Raw genomic sequence first — 21,202 nt, forward strand, 5'->3', positions numbered from 1 at the left:
ATGTGATAAAACTGACAATTTTGGAATTAAACATATAACTTTATAGATGTGATTAAAGTTATTATAATAAATCCAAAAGAGAATTGGGAGGGGAGGATAGTGTGAATTTTCTATATGTTATAGTATCGTACCACAAATGTGTGTAAAGGAAAACCATATGCTCTGCAGATGAAGCATTTTCATGCATGTGCTAGGCTATCTTTGGGTTAATGTGGGACCTTTCCAGATTTTGCAATTTGGTAGTAATGAGTATAGTTTAAATATATCAGAATTCTTTATTATGAAAATCAAGGACCTAGGAGTTCCCGTTGTGGCTCAGCGGGCTAAGGACCTGAAATGTCTCTGTGAGGATGCGGATTTGATTCCTGGCCTCGCTCAGTGGGTGAAGGATCCAGCATTGCCACAAGCTGCAGTGTAGGTCACAGATATGGCTCGTATCTGGTGTTTCTGTGGCTGTGGTGTAGGCCTGAGCTGTGGCTCCAGTTCGACCTCTGGCCTTGGAACTTCCATATGCTGTAGGTGTGGTTGTAAAAAGAAAAAAAGAAAAGAAAAGAAAATCAAGGACTTGGAAAACTGGAAGTCTTCTTTGTCCTTAGTCACACAATACTGATTTGTCTTAGAACTGTGTTTTCTTAACAATTTTTAAATTTGAAAAATTGCTTCAGAATTGAGATCAGATTTATGTCACCCAACTGTGGGGGCAATGTAGGTATATATTAATTAGTTATCTACTGCTTCATAACAGGTGATTCCAATATGGGTTGGCTTAAAAAAACCAAACATTTCTACCTCACTGTTTCTGTGAGTTTGGAGTTGGGGATGGCTTAGCTAGTTGGTTTTTGCTCAGGGTCTCCCAGGGAGGTTGCAGAAAAGATGTATGCTGGCCAGTGCAATCAACTCCTGGAAGGAAAAGCCAAAAGCTTGAGAAGCCACTGTAATATCAGGTTTCACAGGAAGCAGAGAGTCAAATGAGAGGGATTGAATCGACCCATCATGAGGTTTATTCTACCACAGCAGCCCCCTGCTCACTTTTGTTCAGCCGGCAGGTACCATCAAAAGCCAGGGCTGCTTCTCCAAGTGGAACTCAAGATTGTCCCTCCTCAGAACAAAGCCCTTGAAATTCTGTAGGGCTCCATCCTAAGAGCTGTGTGGCTCCAGTTCCCCGGCACCACTGCAGCTACCATTTCTCCCTTAGAGGGCAGAAGGTGAAATCCATAAACAGGGCACAACCTTGCTGAGTCTTAGCGGCTGACTAGGCTCTGCGTAGACCCCACTTCCTTTGTATATTTATCCTGTTTCCATCCTCCTTCCTGCGGCTGTCCACACATGACAGTTCTCAAACAGGAAAATGCTCTGGGGGCGAATGGAGTCTCGGGATGACTCCTGCTCCATGCTGGCCAGGAAAGTCCCTCAGAGATGTATTCTCTGCACAGCCCAGGGTGGCATGAGCTCCTTCTAGGACACACTTCCACTGACCCCTGAGCCCAGCAGTGGTGGGCAGCCCCTATCTTGCTTTGTCTTCTGAGTATGTCTCTTCCTGCATCCTGAGAGTCAGAGTCCATCTTCCTGTGGCCCTCTATTTAGTGAGGTCAGCCAGATTGAATTTCTTTAGCCAGCTTCCATACTCTTCCCCACAATGTCCAGTGAGTCCTGTGCCCAGCAGAATGTGATTTCGCTGCCTCCCCTGCTCTTTCTGATGCTCATTCTCATCCAGTATTTTTCCTGCCATATGGGGCCCATCTGTTCTCCCTTTACCTCTGGGCCCCTGCTCCCTGGTGCACTTCTGCAGCCTCTCTGGGCACCCGTCAACCACCACCCTGTGCACACAGAGTTGGTGTCCAGATGTAGCCCCATGGCAACTGGGGCTGTGCCTTCTCCAGGGCCCCTGATTACGCCGACGAGGATGACTTCAGGCCCTCTAATCTGAACTTGCTGGGCTCTCAGGCCACACCCTGAGCTTGGGGAGAAAGTGGGGTTGTTGTCAAGACCAGAGATCTGGGGGGCTTGTGAGGGGCTTGATTAGCTGAGAGCAGCTGAAGGCCCCAGGCATTGAGCGTGACTTCCCTCCTTCTGATGGCTCACTTCTCTAGATTTGGAGGCATTTCTTGGAGCCTGCCCTTTCTTGTCTTCTTCTTGGCTTCTAAGCAAAGGACAACCCTTTTCCTGGGCCTGACGGCTCTCTGCTTCTGGACCCTGTGGCTGCTTTGGCTGATGCAGTGGTGCACAGCAGAGGGCTGTGAGTATTTTAGAAAACTGGTTCAGTGCACAGGGAAGAGTTCTGGCCTCCAGTTCTGGCTCGGCCTACCCTGGTCACTGTGGGCCCGGGACAAGTCATCTTCCATCTCTGGGCATGACTCTTCCAGCTAACAAATGGGGAAGTTGGGCCAGGTGATTTCAAGCCTCAGACATCTGATGGAGTGGGCTAGGGGCGAGGACAGAGGCGACAGGCATGGCCGAAGGAAGGGTCCCATTCTCCATCTTGCCTTCCCTCATCTGTGACCTGGGGTAAGGTGTGCTCCGCACCGGGGGCCTGGAGCCTGGTCTGCTGGCTTTAGTTTCTCTGCCATAACAGGGTCTAGGCGCCTGGTCCCTCCCCAAGGAGACACGCGTGGCAGAGCCTGGAAGAAGCAGCTGTGTGGAGCTGCACAGACTGCTCTGATTTCCCAGTCAGTCTTCATCCCAGGCCTGGCCTCTGCTCCAGCTCTTGGCCTTGCCCAGGCCCCTGACTTAGCCACCAGGCAGTGAGTTCCCTGACGGCAGGCAGCATTCGGATCTGTGCTTCCTCACTCAGGCCTTCGGGCAGGTACCCAGCAGATGTTTGTGAAATGGAATTAGTGACCATTTGTGTTGGGACATTTCTCCGTTCTGATTTCTGGAAAAGAGGCGTTGGAAGGTGTGAGGTGCTGGGCAGCATAGCGGTTCCCACGCTGTGGAAAACCAGACGTGTTTTGGGCTTGAGCTGGCTTTGCACTGGTAATAGTTTCCAAAAAAAAAAAAAAAAAAAAAGTTAAGCATAGATGCCTTTGGATTGATGAGATCCAGCCCATGGCTGCTGGCCCTGTTTGTCTGTTTCTGACCTCCCTCTCCCACTCCACACTCAGTTGGGAACAGCTCTTGTAGGACGGTTGAGGTTTTTCAGCTCAAGGGAGCCCCGAAGTGGTAAATGCTCAGACCTTGAGCTAATAATACCATAGATTCTCCTGGTGCCTTTCATCCAAGGACCTCCTCGCCCTCCAGCGTTATCTGATCCCCACACAGCTCAGAGAGTGCGACAATCCCTATTATTAGCTCTAGCGCACAGCTGTGGACATTGTGGTTGGAGAGAGAGGAGGGTAGTCAGGGCTGCAACTGGAACAGGCCTCCCGGGCTTCTGGGATCAGTGTCCTGGGCAGGAGAGCAGCAGGGATTTCTGATGGGTGAAGAGCTGGACCATGGTTTGCTGGAGCCTGAATTGCTTGAGGCTATAGTTTAAACACCTCAAAGGGGGAGGGTGGGATCAAGATGGCAGAGGAGTAAGATGTGCCACTCACCTTCTCCCACAAACATGTTAAAACAAACAAACAAAACCCCATCTACATGTAGAACGATTCACACAGAACATCTAAACATCCCAAAACATGAGGGCAAGGTCAGAGTGGTTGGTGGACTAGTGCAAAGCTATGAGATGTGGAATTTCCCTCCTTTCTGGTCCCTCTGTTCTTTTCTCTGCCTGCCCATCCTCTAGGCAGCAACAAAGCACATGCCCTAACCATCAGCTCAGTTTCATGGGACATGTGCAGAGGCAACAGTTGGGGCGATGAGGGATAACTCACTGTGCCATGGGGAATGGGAGAAGGACTTTAGATTGGTCTAAAGGAAAGAGCCCAGAGACTGCAGAGGGAGGTCTAGTCAATGCAAGTTACAGAGAGACCCCTTTTGGCTCAATGAAGATGGAGCACTGGACAGTCAGAGCTATCTCAAAAGGGAAAGGGCTCTCACTACAGGAAGTGAGCAACCTATCACTGGAGGTAACCAAGCAGAGGCAGAGAACTGCTAGATAGGGTTGTCACGGATGGAGCAGACGCAGGGCTTTCTGCTTGATGTGCTAGTTTGCTGCAGGCTGGGAAGCCCTCCCCTCCCCACCTTGGCTCCCCAGTGTATGACCCCTGGGTAGACGGAGTCCAGCAGCTCCTTGAGGTTCTAGGAGGAGTCTGTTTGACTGAGAGAAGAGTTTCCCACATGTCTTTGGGGGAGAGGAATGTGGTCTCTCTCCTATACGCATGCTGGAGGGCCACTGGGTGTCTGTGAGGATGACCTGTGCATTTTGTTTTATATTGTCTTCTTTTAAAAAATAAAAATTGGAGGAGTTCCCATTGTGGCTTAGTAGTTAATGAATCTTATTAGGAACCATGAGGTTGCGGGTTTGATCCCTGGCCTCGCTCAGTGGGTTAAGGCTCTGGTGTTGCCGTGAGCTGTGGTATAGGTCGCAGACGCAGCTCAGATCCCGTGTGGCAGTGGCTGTGGCTGTGTCATAGGCCAGCTGCTACAGCTCTGACTAGACCCCTAGCCTGGGAACCTCCATATGCCTCGGATGCGGCCCTAGAAAAGAGAAAAAATTAAAAAAAAAAATGGAAAAGCCAGGGGAAAAACCTTGTCCAGCTCCTTATTCTTCACCTGTTTTCCAGCCCTGGTCCTCTGATTATTTTCATATTTTCCCCTCCCCCCTCTTTGTTGCTTCCTCCTTTTTGCTCTTCCTTCCCTTTTCTTTCCCTTCCCTTCTTTCTTTCTTTCTTCTTTATACATATATATATATATATATATATATATTTTTTTTTTTTTTTTTTTTTTTTTTGGCTGCACCCATGGCATATAGAAGTTCCCAGGCCAGCGACTGAATCCGATCTGCAGCTGTGACCTACACCACAGTTGTAGCAACGCTGGATTCGTAAAACTAGGGTTCTGGGCTGAGGATTGAACCTGTGCCTCAGCAGTGATCTGAGCCGCTGCAGAGACAACCCCAGGTCCTTAGTCCACTGTGCCACAGGGGGAACGCCACCTCTTTATTTTTAATTATAGAAGTGCTATAGGTCATAGATATATTGGTATAGTTACAGCAACTACAACAGTGATAGATCGAAATTCCTCTTGACTTTCCTCACTCTAACTCCCAGTCTTTTCCCTAGAGGAGATCACTGTTTTTAATTTGACTTCCTTTCAGAACACACACATACACACCGAGAGAGAAATACATACCATACGTGTTGCTCTGTATTTGCTTGTTCTGCTTAAAAACCCATCTTGGTAATGTTTCCAATCCAGGACATCCAGTGCTCCTCCATTCTTTAAATTGGCCCATACTGGAAGTTCCCTTCGTGGTTCAGCAGTTAGTGTAACCAACTAGGATCCATGAGGGTGTGGGTTCAATCTCTGGCCTTGCTCAGTGGGTGGAGGATCTGGCATTGCTGTGGGCTGTGGTGTAGGTTGCAGATGTGGCTCGGATCCTGCATTGCTGTGGCTATGGTGTAGGCCAGCCGCTATGGCTCTGATTCGACTCCTGGCTCGGGAACCTCTATATGCCTCTATTTTAGGGTGCGGCCCTAAAATAGCTAAATAAATAAATAAATAAATCAGACCGTAGTATTCCACAACACAGCTGCAGGTGGTTCATTTGATCATTTCCATATTGATGAATTTTTCAGGTATTTCCAATTTTTTTTTTTTTTACAATGCTATAGTTCCTGCCTTTGTGCACACCTGAGTTTTTTTATCTGTGACAGTTACCTGGAAGTATAATTGTTAGGTTGAAGGATAAGAACATTTAAATTTAATAGATATTGCCAGAAATGACCCTCCCTGTACACTTCCTCCAACAGGGTGTGAGTGTATCTATTTTCCTGTATCTTTACCAACATTTGACATTACCATCTTTTAGATTATCTGCCAATCAGATTGGAGATGTTATTTTACTTTTTTTTTTTTTGCCTTTTCTAGGGCCGCTTAGCAGCATATGGAGGTTCCCAGGCTAGGGGTAGAAATGGAACTGCAGCTGCTGTTCCACGCCAGAGCCACAGCAGTGTGGGATCCGAGCCGTGTCTGCCACTTACACCACAGCTCACGGCAATGCCGGATCCTTAGCCCACTGAGCAAGGCCAGGGATTGAACCCGCAACCTCATGGTTCCTAGTTGGATTTGTTAACCACTGAGCCATGACTAGAACTCTGCTATTTTACTATTAATTTGCGTGTCTCAGATCTCTATCAGGTTGAATATCTTTTTTTGTGGTTATTGGCCATTTTATCATTTCTGATTTTCCAATTCCTTTGTGCTTTTCTATTGTGTTGTTTCATAACTTTTTAAGATATGTTTAATTATGAGATATTTATAAAGTCTTATGGAGTCAGATTTATCTATCTTTTCCCTGTCCCTCTGCATTTTGTGTCTTGTTTATTTTTTTATTTTATTTTATTTTATTTTTTTGTCTTTTAGGGCCACGCCAGTGTCATACGGAGGTTCCCAGGCTAGGGGTCAAATTGGAGCTATAGCTGCCGGCCTACAACACAGCCACAGCAACTCGGGACCTGAGCCATCATGTCTGTGACCTACACCACAGCTCACGTCAATGCTGGATCCTTAACTCACTGGGTGAGGCCAGGGATCGAACCCTTGTCCTCATGGATGCTAGTTGGGTTCATTAACCACTGAGCCATGACAGGAACTCCTGTATCTTGTTTAAGAGGGCCTTCTCCAAGCTTAGAAACATGTTCAGAAGCTCTTCAGCGTCCGCTAGTCCAGGGCTCGTCGACCTTTCATGGACATGCAACTCCCTGGGCATCTTGTTAAGCTATAGACCTGAATTCAGTATTCCTGAGCTAGGGCTTGAGATGCTGATTTTTAAACTATCATCAGACACTTCTCATGCTGCTGGTTCTTGGACCTCACTTTGAGTAGCAAGGCTCTATGTCACGGTTAAAGACAGTCTCTTTAGCTTTTCTTTAGAGAGGTCAGGTTCTGTGGAAGAGCTGGGGGCAGTAATGTTGACTTTGAAGGATTTTTCTGCCTGCAGCTGCTCTCTTTCCTTTTGCTTTTCCCTGGACTCACTCATCCTAGATCCTTGTGTTGTTAGTGCCTTCCCAGAACGTAGCTAGTTGTCTATCCCAGCTGGAGAGCTTTGGCCAAGCCCCCCCCCGCCCCAATCATAGACTCCTGACTGAAGCCCAGGATCCTTACCTCTGCAGTCTAGCCTCACCATGATGTGGATGCAAGAACTTTCCTGACTGTCAGTAGTGAGAGCTCCTGAGCATTGACCTGGGCTGTCTTGTAAAGCAGTGAGGAGGTGCGTCGTGGGGTATAAGCCTCGGCTGGGAAACCACCCCTGGAAGTATTGATGCAGTGAGGAGGCTTAGCTAGTGGCTTCTGAGCTCCCTTCTTTTTTTTTTTTTTTTTTGTCTTTTTGCCATTTCTTGGGCTGCTCCCGCGGCATATGGAGGTTCCCAGGCTAGGGGTCTAATTGGAGCTGTAGCCACCGGCCTACGCCAGGGCCACAGCAACGTGGGATCGGAGCCGTGTCTGCAACCTACACCACAGCTCACGGCAACGCCGGATCGTTAACCCACTGAGCAAGGCCAGGGACCGAACCCGCAACCTCATGGTTCCTAGTCGGATTCGTTAACCACTGCGCCATGACGGGAACTCCTGAGCTCCCTTCTGAGCCACTTCACTTGAACAGAAGGACATTCTCATCCCTCTTACTCCATTTTTCATCCAGCAAGGAGACGAGGCGACATGATCTCTCTTGTTTCCCCAGGTCAGCTGAAGCTGTCCATTGACGCCCAGGACCGGGGTCTGCTGCTCCACAGTGAGTATGGCTGGGGACTGGGCTCACCAGGGAGCGGGGGAGTCACTCAGCCTCCTGCTTGGAGCCAGGGACAGGTGGCCCCGTCCCTGTGACCAAGGCCTCTTTTTCATCTTTGTATAGTATCCTGCCCAAGTGTCCACTGAAAAAAGTGGCTCTTCACTTAGGAGGCCATCTAGAGACCTTGCCCTGTCCTGCCTGGATGCAGGCAGAGTCCACAGCAGGCAGGAGCTGTCCCCAGCTCTTCTGCATTGTCCTTGGCCTGATGGAGCAGGGGGCCTTCCCTCCTTTCTTCTCTCTTTCTCTTTTTCTTGTCATGGGTTCATTGATAGCAGCCTAGTGTCACTGGACTGCTCACGTCGGAAACCTGGCTCTGATACTTGTCTTCCCAAGGGACCTAAAAGCAAGCTTGGTTTTTCACCTGCTGAATGGTGAGATTAGTACCTATCTTAAGGATTGTGCCAAGGATTAAAGGAGTTAATACTAGTAAAGCACTTAGGACAGAGCCCAGCATGTGGCAAGCCCTGTATTAGTGTCTGTTAAATGAGATAGAAAACCATAAATTCCCAAAATAGGGCTTGAGCATTGGCCGTGGGCTAAGGTCTGGGGATGCCAAGGAAGAGTACTCACCTGTGTTTAAAAGATGGTGCTGATAGGATGGCAGAGAGGAGTTGGCAGGGGGAGTGATGTCCACATTCCATCCTCAGGGAGGAATGGGCCTGAGCTAGGCAGAGGGGAGCTGGCAGGCCAGGTTGTCCACACATGGGGAGCTGCAAGTGCAAAGCCCCGGGGGTCAGAGAGAGCATGCTGCACAGGAGAGCACTGCACAGGAAGGGGTGGAGGGATCAGTTGGGGCCAGACCATGAAGGTCTGAGGTCCTACCCGGAGGGTTTTATACCTGACCTGCCATTTATCATTTGTCCGTCCTTCCATCCAACACACCACACACCACTTCTGTGGTGGCCGCACTCTTTGTGTTTGACCCAGCAAGCCCTGCCTATCTCTCCAGCCTCCCTGGCTCTTTCTGTTTAAGGCACCCACCCTCCACCTTGTTCTGTCTGGTTATATCTCCCCCACCCCCACTTCTGAATGCATCATGCTTGCTCATGTCTCTGCCTCTGCACCCACTGTTCCTTGTGTCTGAGCCTGCCTGCTTTTTGAACTCCCTTTGAAAAGTAAGTCTTCCTTACTCTGACTTTGTAAGAAATATCCTGGCTTTAATCTCATCAAGATGTGGGGGGAAGGCTCATTTGCTTCATTTTTCACCTCCAGGAGTCGCCCCCTGACCCCTCTGCAGGGCGAGTTTGTTGCTTCCTCCTCTGGGTCCTCATCACAGTTCTGACTACATTGTGTCACTCTGGTCTGTCTAGGGTCTTTTTTCTTTAGAAGACAGGGCGTGTAGTGGGGGGGGGGCATGCCTGCCTCACATCCACGGGGGGCCAGGGAGACCCAGGGGTTCATCAGGCCTGGACCCTGCCCTCAAGAACCACACCCACAGGAAGGATGCACATAGGAGCAGTAACTAGGATACCAGGCAGAGCAGGCCAGCAGGCGACCAGGGCCCTCCGGTCCTGGCCTTGGGGAGCCCAGGGTGAAGTTCCCAAGGACCAGCAGAGGGGGGTTCTTTGCCTGCCAGAGCCTGACTCCAGCTGTGCAAACAGTTTTTGCAAAGTGCATCTTGGCCTCCCCCAGTCCATTTGTCCTGCACAGTTTGCTTTGGCTTCTCCCCAGTCTCAGGCCCTTCATCCCTTCCAGGCCGTTGTCCTCTCTCCTTTGGCTTCCCAGGCCTCACGCTTCAGACTACAGGGGCTCCATCTGAGCCAAGCCCAAGGGCTCGTTCTAAACTCATCAGAAAAGAAAATAGAAAAGAGGCTCAGCTTCTGTCAGGTCCACTGTCTGATTTTTTTTTTGGGGGGGTCTTTTTGCCATTTCTTGGGATCCTTCCTGTGGCGTATGGAGGTTCCCAGGCTAGGGAGCTGGGAATCGGAGCTGTAGCCACTGGCCTACAACAGAGCCACAGCAACGCGGAATCCAAGCTGCGACTGCAACCTACACCACAGCTCACAGCAACGCCAGACCCACTGAGCAAGGCCAGGGATCGAACCCGCAGCCTCACGGTTCCTAGTCGGATTTCGTTAACCACTGAGCCAGGACAGGAAAGCCTCCACTGTCTGATTTCTACAGACCTCAGGCAAACAAGCCATACCTACTCTCATGGCCAGACCTCCACCCCACCCCTGCCTCTTCCTTGTCTTTATTTATTCTTGTTTCCTTTAGCAAACCTTTGTTGCGCAGGTACTTATTTGCCAGGCACTCTGCTAAGCCTCTTAAGCATATCATCTCATTTAATCTGCACAACTACCATGTGAGTGGATATTATTATTACCAACCTATTGTTGTCACTGACGCCTGACCAAATGGCAGAGTCAGTCTCGGGGGTGAAGCAACTTGCTCTGGCTCACATGGCTGGTAAGTGGCAGGCTAAGTTCTCCAGCTTGGCCCCTCCATCCCAGGAGGCAGCCTTGTGTGGTGGAAGGAGCACTGGACTGGGAGTCAGAGACAGGGATCTGAACCCAGCTCTGTCATTCCCATTGCTCTGTGACTTTGGGCAAGTTTCTTACTTTCTCTGGGCCCTCCTCATAGCCTCATTTTCCCCGCTGACTGAGGGGTTGGACTCAACAGATTTTACATTCCCTTCCAGCAGTGGGATTCAGGGCATTGAAAGCCCATATAATGTCTCAGTGCAGGTGCTGCCTGATGGTGGGCGTTGGTGGCAGTGGGCCAGACCAGAGAGGGGCTGATGTCCAGTGGTTCTTATGCAGATAAAGAGCCTGGTGATGATCCTTCCCTCTCACCCCAACATTTTTTTTTTTTTTGTCTTTTTGCCTTTTCTAGGGCCACTTCCCATGGCATATGGAGGTTCCCAGGCTAGAGGTCCACTCGGAGCTGTAGCCACTGGCCTACGCCAGAGCCACAGCAACATGGGATCCGAGCCATGTCTGTGACCTACACCACAGCTCATGGCAATGCCGGATCCTTAACCCACTGAGCAAGGCCAGGGATCAAACCCGCAACCTCATGGTTCCTAGTCAGATTCGTTGACCACTGAGCCATGACAGGAACTCCTCACCCCAACATTTTAATTCTCTGTTTAGTCATAGAAGGCAAAGATCTGATGAGCAAGGAACCTGGCGCCTGTGATTCCTACGTGAAGGTATATGATGCCTGGAGGTGGGGGTGTGATGGGTGGGGTGGGGGTAGTGAGGGGCCACATCATTGGACTGAGTTCCAAGGTCTCAGCACGTATGTGGGCCTGGGGCTATTCGAGGTGGCAGCTACGGTTACCTGTTTGGTCAGCAGCCATTCGTAAGGCCTAGTGATGAGGCCCTGAGCTGAGAGAGACCCCCTCCCTTAGCCTGGCTCGGTCCCTAGGGCTTCCCGCAAGGGCAGGAATCTTCTGGGTGATCTTGTGCGTCACCCTGTAGGTGGGCACCGTGAGCGAGTGAGTGGATGCCCTCTTGTGAAAAGCAACATCTTCATGGCTCCTCTTCCCCGAGACTAGAGGCAGGATGGCAGGTTTGGGTGGTGGAGTGGAGGGAGTGTCTCTGAGGCTGGAAGATCCATCTGAGTGGAGGCTTGGCTGTGAAGATGGAGGCCTCACAGGGGCACGCGCCTACTTCCAGCCCAAGTCGAAGGCCAGGCACCTCCCAGAGGGTGAGACAGTCAGATGTCAGGTGTGGGCGTTTTTCCCCAAGCCCCCAGGGGAGGCCCTTCTGGGCCAGGACAAGGTCAGAAGCAGGGTGGGAACCTGAGGCTGGGGATGTATGGTGCTGGAATGAGATCGTGGTTGGGGGCCTGGAGGCTGACTGGGAGCCTCGTGGGAAGGGAGCCCTCAGCAGCTGCTGGGAACGTAGAAGAGACTGGTGCTGAGGGGTGGTGGCGGGGGAAGCTCTCTGTTTGGAGGAAGAGCAGAGGTGGTCAAGTTGTACCCCATCTCTGCCTGGGCCTGTGGCTGCCTCCTTGGTTCCCCCGCTCTGAGGCCCTCTCCTGGCCTCTGACACCAGTGCCTCCAGTTCTGGGCTCCTCCTTCTTTCCCAGCATCTGACTGGGGATACCACTAGGTGCTCTGCAGAGGCCAGTTTGAAGGGCACTGGGAAGGCTTTAACTTGGAGATGTGCAGAGTTGGCCTCGGGCTTGGGTAATCATGCGGCTTTGAGATCAGCTAATGCTTGCTTCTCTCCTATTCGAGATTTCTTTGATCCCTGAAGATAATCGGCTGGGCCGCCAGAAAACGCAGACTATCCCAGACTGCAGAGACCCGGTCTTCCATGAGCACTTCTTCTTGTAAGAGTCTGGGGCAGCTGGGCCCTCGAGAGGAGAGGGAAGGGATCTTTATCTGGAAGCAGCTCTGTTTGCCAAATCTAGGACCAGATCTAAGCAGAAAAACAATGCCTTCGAAAGGATGTCTTTGTTTTCTCATTCACTTGTGTCTTTGCATCCCTGGCACCCAGCCCAGCAGCAAGGCCACAGTGATAAGGTATCATGTGGCTGGTTCTCATAACTAAAATGCCCAGCCTGAGGCTGGCAGCTCCTGAAAAAAAGTCGGCAATTTCCCACTGTGCCTTGGGCCAAGCTTGCTCCTTGAGCAGAAGGAATTTTCCAAGCTGAGGGCTGTTTGGCCTCCCTACCCAGCCATCCCCAACTTGCTCACCTCTCTGAGCCTCCTTGTTTGTAAGAGGGGGCTAGGAGAGTGCTGATCTCAGAGAGCAGAAGTGTACATATTACAGTGTAACACAGAGTGTCGGGTGTTCTTGTTATTATTCTTTCTTTCCCTTGCCCTCAAACTTTGGGGCCCGTGGGAAGGTCATGGACATTTTGTCTTTTCTTATTAGTGAAAATTAATAATATTTTGTTATTTTCCATAATACACAAGGTGATTTTGCTTATTGTAGCAGAAGTAGAAAATACGGGTAAACAAAAAGAAGAAAAGAGAAAACACTCCTAGTCCTGCTACCCACTGATACAGGTTTTGTGGTATTTTCTTTTCGCATCTTTGAATTTGTGTGGGAGTGTGTTTACAAAGGTGACATTGTTCTGTAATGTTGTTGTAACCTCCTTTTCATCCTTAACAATATAATGTAAACTCACTTATGAATATAAATACTCACCTCCCACACTCTTTGTGCTCTATTTAACCAGCCCCTTATGGTTGGACATTCAGCTTATTTCCAAAATCTGCTGTTAAGATGGACTTTGTGGGTCTGGACTGGAGCTCTGACTGTCTGGTTTGCTTTGCAGGCCTGTCCAAGAGGAAGACGAGCAGAAGCGCCTTCTGGTCACTGTGTGGAACAGGGCTGGTGGCTCCAGGTGAGGAGAGCTGCTCAGCTCGGGGAGAGACCCTGCTCTGGGCTTAAGGGTTGGCAGCCAGGTGGCCAGCATCCAGCAGGAGCTCCATTAGTGCTTGTTGGATAAATGAATGGTAGTGGCGGTACTAAGGTTGAGAGACTGCCACCCCACTGAGTTCCTGTCACTCCAGGTGATCCCAAGGAGCGTGTTCACCAAGGTGCGTGTGCCGGGTCCTTGGTGTCAACAAGATACTGTGTCGGCCACTGGGGATGGCAGCCAGCCTACATGTGGCTTCTGCTCTCAAGGCACCTACTTTCAGGAGGGGACACCAGGCTCTTCATGGAGAAACAGCACAGTAGCAACACCCGAAGTCTCAGTTCCACAGATGTAGAAGCTCCATGAAAAAATGGGCCATTTCTCTCTTAGCTACCTCTGTACCCAGTGACTCACACGTGGATGTTCGGTGATTTTTGACTGAATAGAAGAATGAAATGAATGATAGGACAGTAGGTGTGGAAGGAAAAGAATTCATCACAAGCTGGGGTGATCCAGGAAGGCTTCATGCAGAAAGTGGGATTTTGAGCTTGGGGCAGAACTTGCGAATAAGACAAGGAGAGAAGGTTGGAAAGGGCACTTCGGGGCCAGGAGCACACCAGGGGCAAAGGCGAGGAGGCAGGAATATGCTTGGTGGCTTAAGGCTGCCGTGAGGCGGCCGGTTTTAGGAGGCCCAGCATTTCATGTAGGACGATGCAAACAGGCTGATCTTTCAGGCAGCCCAGGACTCAGGAAGCAGATGTGGTCACTGGTGATGGCAGCTGCTACAGAGCAGGGGAGGTAGTGCGGGGGAGAGCTGGCTGCTAAAGGAAGGGCTTGAGGCCACTTGACTGCATGGTCCCCTGTGAGCAGCAGGGGCTCTTTCAGCCCAAGAAATCTGGGGGACTCTGTGGCCAGTAACATTTGTCCAACCATCGTAGAGCTGGATGGGACTGGAGAAGGGCAGAGGTGCATGAAAATCAGTTAAGCTCATCAACTTAGACCCAGGAAACATTTGGGGGCTCAAGGCTTTTTGGTACCCTAAAGTTGATAGCCAGTATGCTTTTAAAGTAGAGCCTTCCTCATCCTTTATAATGAAGGATTTGTCTTTCAGTAGAACATCTCCTTGTTATCATGGAATGGTGCTGAGGGTGCTGTAAACCTCATCGGTCGGGCTGCCATTTCCTAGCTATCCAAGTGGCAGCATTGGAGCTCCCGTCGTGGCTCAGTGGTTAGTGGATCCAGTTAGGAACCATGAGGTTGCAGGTTCGATCCCTGGCCTTGCTCAGTGGGTTAAGGATCCAGCATTGCCGTGAGCCGTGGTGTAGGTTGCAGATGCGGATCCCATGTTGCTGTGGCTGTGGTGTAGGCCGGTGGCCACAGCTCTGATTAGACCCCTAGCCTGGGAACCTCCATATGCTGCGGGAGCGGCCCTAGAAAAGGCAAAAAGACAAAAACAAAAACCAAAACCAAGTGGCAACATTGTCACAGGTGCTGGGGACACGTGGGGCCAATCAGAGACTGTCCTGCTCAGGAGAGGACCACTGACAGAGACTTGGGGGGTGGGGGTGAGGAGAAGGACACGGCCTCGATGATGAGAGCAACCATTTACGGGGTGTTGACCACAAGCCAAGGGTTAACAGTGCATTATCTCATTTGGTTCTTCAAACAACTCCAAGAAAAGTGTGTTTTTGTCTTAAAAGGAAACTGCAGCTAAGAAAGGGAGTAACCTGCTCCAGGTCCCATGACCAGTGAACTAACTGTAAAGCCAAGATGGGAGCCCAGGCATTTAGACCCTGGGATCTTCGGTCTTGACCCTGGATTGGACAGAAGGGGCAGGAATGGGGAGGGATCTGCAAACTCTTTATTGCTGGGGGGTCAGTTACAGAGTAGGGGCTGGCGGGCGATAAGATGACCAGGTTGGCGTAAACCACATCAGATGATTGCCTAGGTTTTCTCTGGAGTGTGAGTTTTCTCCAAAGGGCCTGTGGTTCTCAATCCTGGCTGTGCCTCAGACTCACCCGGGATGCTTGTGAGGACCACAGGTGCCCAGGTGTCATATCGGATTAAGTCCAGATTTTCCTGGGCGAGGCCTAGGAATCTGCATTCACCCATGTTCTCAGGGTGACTCTCATGCAGCCAGCTTGGTGTTCGGGACCCTGGTGATGGGGAGATACTGAAGGGTGTTGAGCAAGGGATGACAGAGGTGTGTATCATTCCGGGGGGCCTTTGGAAGGTGGAGGAAGAGCTGGGAGATTCTGGTGATCTGTGAGAGAGATGATTTAGGGATAAAGGGGAGAGAAACAGATTCAGATATATTTAGGAGATGAAACCAACAGTACTTGGTGGTGATTTGGCTGTGAGAGCAGTGGGAGAAGCCAAGGATAGCTTCTGGGTAGCTGGCGATGTCTCCGGCTAGGCCAGAGTGTGCTGGAGGGGCAAGGGCCAGCTTGGGATATGGTGAGATGGCAGTGCCTGGACGGCAGCCCGCTGAGCGCTTGTAGGAGGTTGCCTTTACTGACCTGGAGCTCGGGGGAGAAAGGCCTGTGGCCACAGTGGAGCAGCGGGAGCCCTGGCTGCCACGGCAGTGGGTGAAATTTTGAACAGGTGAGACCACCCAGGAAGACAATGGGTGCCAAGGACCAAGGGTCAGGATCCAGTCTTGAAGGGATGAACACAGGAAGGGAAAGCCCTGACGGAGACAGGGGTGGCAGAGAGGTGGAAGGGCGCCTGGCGCCTGAAGAGCCCCCTGGATGGAGGCGGGAAGAGGGGAGCAGGTGCCCGAGGCAGACACCAAACTGCGGGAGCGGCTGCTTCCTCTGCTCCCTCCCTCCCTCCCTCCACTTTGACCCGCTCTTGTGTGAGACCAGAGCGAGCTGGGCAGAGCCTACGGGAGACGCAGCAGCAATGCAGTTGGCGGTTTTTGGAAAAGAGAGTGAGGCCGGGGAAAGTGAGTCAGCACCCAGTGAGGTAGCGTGACAGAGGCAGTGTCTCCACTTGTTGCCTATTTTGGGAAAGTGAGATTCCTTTTTAAACAAAACACAGTCAAGCTCGTGGTCACAGTCCCAACCCGAGGCTCAGGAGGGACAGAGCAGGCTCAGGCAGGCCTGCGCTCTGAACAGATGGCCCTGCCAAAGGTGCCAGCACCACAGGGGCCGGCTTCGGCGGGTGGGGAGGCAGAATATCGATCCATCTCTGAGTGAGAAGGCCTCTGAGCTGGAGGAGATGGGGCGATGGCCGGAAACTTCGGCCCCGCTCAACACTCTCAACCCAAATTGTCCTCCTCTGAGGGACGGACATTCAACTTAATGACATGAAGGACAATTACAGAAGGAAGGAAACAAACATTCACGAATCCTTCTCTGTGCCAAGCACTTTATGTACTTTATCTCGTTTAATCCTCATAATGACCCTGAGAGGTAGGGATTGTTATCGTCCCTCACTTCAGAGAAGAGATTTACAAAGGCTAAGGAACTCGCCCGAGGTTATATAATAGATTGTGTTTATTAAGCACTTGATGTCCGCTAAGAGTGTGGACATCAAGCGTATTCCACGCATTATCTAATTTAGTCCTCACAACACCATATAAGGTAGGGGTTCTTTCTGTCACCCTTTTACAAGCACAGAGAGGTTAAGTAACTTGCCTAAGGTAACACAGCCAGGATGTGGTGAAAACAAGATGCACAGCCTGGCACCAAACTCACATACTCATAACTACATGACAGTCCACTTGACCGGCTCACACAGGTGATAAAGGGCTCCAAGCCACTTTCTGTCAGTACCCTTGTGCCTCAGGCCTCAGGCCACTTCTCATAGCATTTATGATGTGGTTTATATACAAATCATCCAGCTGAATATGTGGCAGTTATGTTTTGAAACTGATGGGAGGTGAAAGGGAAGCATCTGTTTCTCGAATTCTCATGATCCTTCCAGTGATGGCTGTAAATTTGTGTCAGAGAAACAGGATGATCTGCAAAGAAGTCCTGGGGAAGGGCTGGATGGTTCCCGCTCACGTGGTGACCGCAGTGGGAGCTGAGAACCAGGCCTGAGAGCAGTAGGTTTGGGCTTAGCTTCACTCGCTGTGAGTATGTGGATAGGTCCCCTCCCCGCTCTGGACATTCGGATTCCTCACCTCTCAAATGCAGTGGTCGCTCAGGTTTCTTTCAAGCTTGCAGGTTCTGTGAGTTTTTAAGAAATTAAAACATCTTATAGAATAGGCCTTCATGTATTCATAGCCCAGCTTGATCAGTTATCAATATATGGCCAATTTTGTTTCATTTAGGGGCCTCACTCGCTTTCCCCGCCTCCAGTGGATTATTTTAAAGCAAATCTCAGGCATGATCTCATCTCAGCTATGTATCTCTCTATAAGACGGCTTAAAAAACGACCACAATGCCATTATCACATTTATGAAGTAACAGAAACTCCTTAATATTGTTGACTGTGGAACTCAGCTATTTAAAAGTTTTGTTGGATGAAACTGAAGCTTCTGGTATCGATCATAGCATTTTCAGAACTTACGGTCAGAGGACAATCTTAGAATGATAGTGTTTTGTACCAAGTTAAAAAACCATAACACACACACAGTATATGTTTGATGAACATAGTCTTTTACGCTAATAGTAGCTACATATATGGAGAGGCTGCTTGCTATGTGTCACACACCATCCTGGGTGCTCTGTGCTCTTTCCTTTAATATGTTTTATAAACAGGACCTCAGTGCCAAGTACAGCGCTGTAATGGTAGAGAGCTTGTGACCAGAGATGGGGACTGAGTCTAAGGAAAGAAAAAAAAATGAATGGAAAAATATGTGTGCAATTTCAGCCATCAAATTAAAAATAAATTGAGATTAAATGGGATGACTCTGTAACAGAAATAGATTAAGGCCCCTGAGAGAGAGAATTAAATTGCACTCCCTCAAAATAATGCATTTTTGTTTTGTAGTGGGTCTCCTACCCTGCATGCAGAAGTAAGCCGAGCCAAGTACAGCCATCCCTCGGTGTCTGAGGGCAGTTGGTTCCAGGCCCTCCAAAGATACCACAATCCGTGGATGCTCAAGTCCCTTTTATAAAGCAGTGTGGTACAGTCAGCCCTCTGTATCCACAGGTTCTGCACCCTTGCTTATGGAGGGCTGGCTGTACTATATCCCATGACTGTTCCCTGAAGCCTTACCTCCGAGCTCCTGTACTGGCTGTTCCCTCTGCCTGAAATGCCCTTCCTTTCATTCTCTCTGGCTAAACTCTTGAGGCCTTCTTTGAGCATCTAAGTCCTAAACTCCTTCTTGCCTCTCTGAGCTTTCAGCATTTGTTGCCTGGCCTGTTCATCTGTCAATCTCGCCCTGTCGAGTGACATCCTTTTATTGCTGTCTTGAACTACTATTTAAATTCCTGCATATTTGTCCTGTTTCCTTAATGCTGTGGCTCCTTGCCCACTGCCTGCCAACATGGACATGATGGATTCATCCATTTGTCAAGCTCTCACTGAGGGCACCAGGCCCTGAGCTCAGGGTTCAGCATTCAGAAGTACCCAAGGCTTGGCCCTTGACACTCGGTGACTAGCGAAATTTCGGGTGCTCTCCAGGATGAGCACCTGTTCCCAAGTTTATTACCTGCCTGGTATAATGTCAAGTACTCAGGTTGCGTGTAAAAGAAGTCTGTCTTCTTCCAAAGGTTTTCAAAAGCAGGCTTCAGAAGTAGCTAATCAAAGAACATTTAGAGAGAGATTCCTGCTTATGGACATTAACTGTGACAGTTTGCTTGGCCCGAATTATCATGAAATCATTGGAGGCCCCTTAGCAGGAAGTGAAGCTCACCGGAGGCTATTAACCGTTTATCATTCTCTAAGCACCAGGGAATGAAAATTCCACTTACTGAAGACAGGGAGAGGCAGGTTTTATTACAGCTAAAGCACCGTGCCTGGAGATTTCAAAAGTTACAGCCATGCCCAGAGTGAAAGAAAAGTGTACAGCAAGGCAGGGTGGGCACCTAGATACCAGCTGGGTTGCTCTCGAATGTGTCAACAGACGAAATTAAATCAGTGATGAGGACTTTGGCAAAGTCTTGACAAGGTTTTTCTGGAATGGCAGCTCAGGACAGTGTCTGCCATTTGTGTTGGTCACTGCAGCTGCCCCTCCATTCGTGCTGACTTGGCCGTGTCCCCAGAGGGAGGAGTATTTGTTTTCGGTGGTGGGTGGGGAGGTGGATGTGGAAAGGTCACTTTAATGGGGTGACTGCACTGTCGTCTATGGGTAGATGATTCATATGGCCTGTATGATGGGAAGGGGGCACCTAGGCTGCAGGAGAGGGAGGCATGGAGAGAACGCAGAGGGAGGAGCAGAGTGCGAGTAGCTGGTGAGTCAGGGCCTGGTGCAGAGCATGCATCTGCAGGGCAGAGGCGCCAGTTTTGAGAACCGATTCCCAGCATTCTGCAGTCCTGTTCCATGCTTGGCTTGGCTGTCTGCAAGAAGCTGGTTTTATTTTTCTTAGGACTGTTGGGTGGTGAGCTGCCCCTCTTTCTTGAGAATCCAAACAAAATGTGTTTATAAAGACATCGTAAACCACTGGTCCTCGACCGGGGCAGGCATGGGTGGGCGGACAGCTTTCTCCAGACTCTCCTTATTGTTTCTTGATTGATAGCTATTAAACCAACCTCTGTAGGGGCCCAAGTTGGGAATGTGCCAAGATGGAAGAGAACAGAAGGCAAAAAAGCAACTCTAAGAGGTGCTGGGATGGAGAAAGATGTGGTAGGAGAGAAGTACTTTCAAATACATGTATACTGGTTTTTGCTTTTCTAATTCCCAAAGTAGTGCTTGTTCCCTGTGAAGATTTAAAAGTACTAAAAACCCAAAGGAGAAAACAAAAACCTTTCTAATCCCACTCAGCAGATACAGATACAACCATTGTTAATATTTTGGTGGACATCTTTCTTTCTTTCCTTTTTTTTTTTTTTTTTTTTTTTTTTTTTTTTGGCCATATCCGTGGCATATGGAAGTTCCCAGGTCAGGGACTGAAGCTGAGCGGCAGCTATGACCATGCCTCAGCTATGACAACACCAGACCCTTAACCCACCACACTGAAGCAGGAACTCCTAGTGGATATCTTTCTCATTAAATCACAAATTTGTAAACTTGCTTTTGCCTCACAATAGCAAGATGATGTTTGCATTTCATTGATATTAATCTTCTCATCATTATTGAGAGCTTCCACATATCGATCAGTCTCTGAAGCCTGGACATTGAGACTCAGTGATGGATGCTTTTTTAGAAACTTTGATTATGTTTAGTCAAGAAAGACCCAACTGAATTCAGCCTGTTGGCTGAGCGTGACATCCCCATGCATCCTGACCCTGGCTAATGCCTACTGCCAGCTCGTGTTGGTCTCAGTGACTTTTGTGTGTCACCTTGGTTTGAACCTTGAACTGGAAATGTCCAAGCACTGCCCAGGTCCCACCTGGACCTAAGACAAAGCTTCTTGAGCTTGAGGTCCCATAACTTCTCTCTGGGATCGAATATCACCAGCCAATGTGGGAGCTGAAATTCCCTCTGGGGACCAGTTCTTCAGCCTCCCAGCACCAGAACAGCTCAAGCTTATGAGGTAGCGCTGAGCTTCTGTGGTTGGTTTCCCATGAGACTCTACCACTAACTAGTTCTGTGACCTTGGGAAGGGGATCAACTTAGCCTCCATTTTTTTTTTTTTTTTTTTTAATCTGTGAGGTGGAGAGAATAAATCTGCTCCAGCCTAACTCACAAAGTTGGAAAGATCAAATGAGAGGATGCAGGTAAGAGTGCTTTGTGAACTGCAGTACGTCAGGCAAACCTGTGTTGCATTCGTCTGCCGACCTCCTGAGATAGCCCAGTGAAAAGATGCTGACTTGTGCTTCTCTTATTCTCCCAGACAGAGTGGATTCATCGGCTGCATGAGCTTCGGGGTGAAGTCCCTCCTGGCTCCGGACAAGGTGGGTCCTAGGGAAGCTTCTGGCGGCATCAGGCCACCT

The 21,202-nt window shown here is 49.7% G+C and overlaps 1 protein-coding gene across 1 annotated transcript in view; it reads left to right on the plus strand.

Annotated features, from left to right (window-relative positions):
- The window catches only part of RGS3 (regulator of G protein signaling 3), a 133,188-nt gene that overhangs the window by 10,578 nt on the left and 101,408 nt on the right, over positions 1-21,202 (plus strand). Inside the window, 5 exon segments of the mRNA XM_003480580.4 lie at positions 7,784-7,834; positions 10,987-11,045; positions 12,081-12,175; positions 13,130-13,198; positions 21,103-21,163. Coding sequence (XP_003480628.4) covers positions 7,784-7,834; positions 10,987-11,045; positions 12,081-12,175; positions 13,130-13,198; positions 21,103-21,163 — 335 coding nt within the window.

This window comes from Sus scrofa, chromosome 1, assembly GCF_000003025.6.
Source record: "Sus scrofa isolate TJ Tabasco breed Duroc chromosome 1, Sscrofa11.1, whole genome shotgun sequence".
NCBI classification, from domain to species: domain Eukaryota; kingdom Metazoa; phylum Chordata; class Mammalia; order Artiodactyla; family Suidae; genus Sus; species Sus scrofa.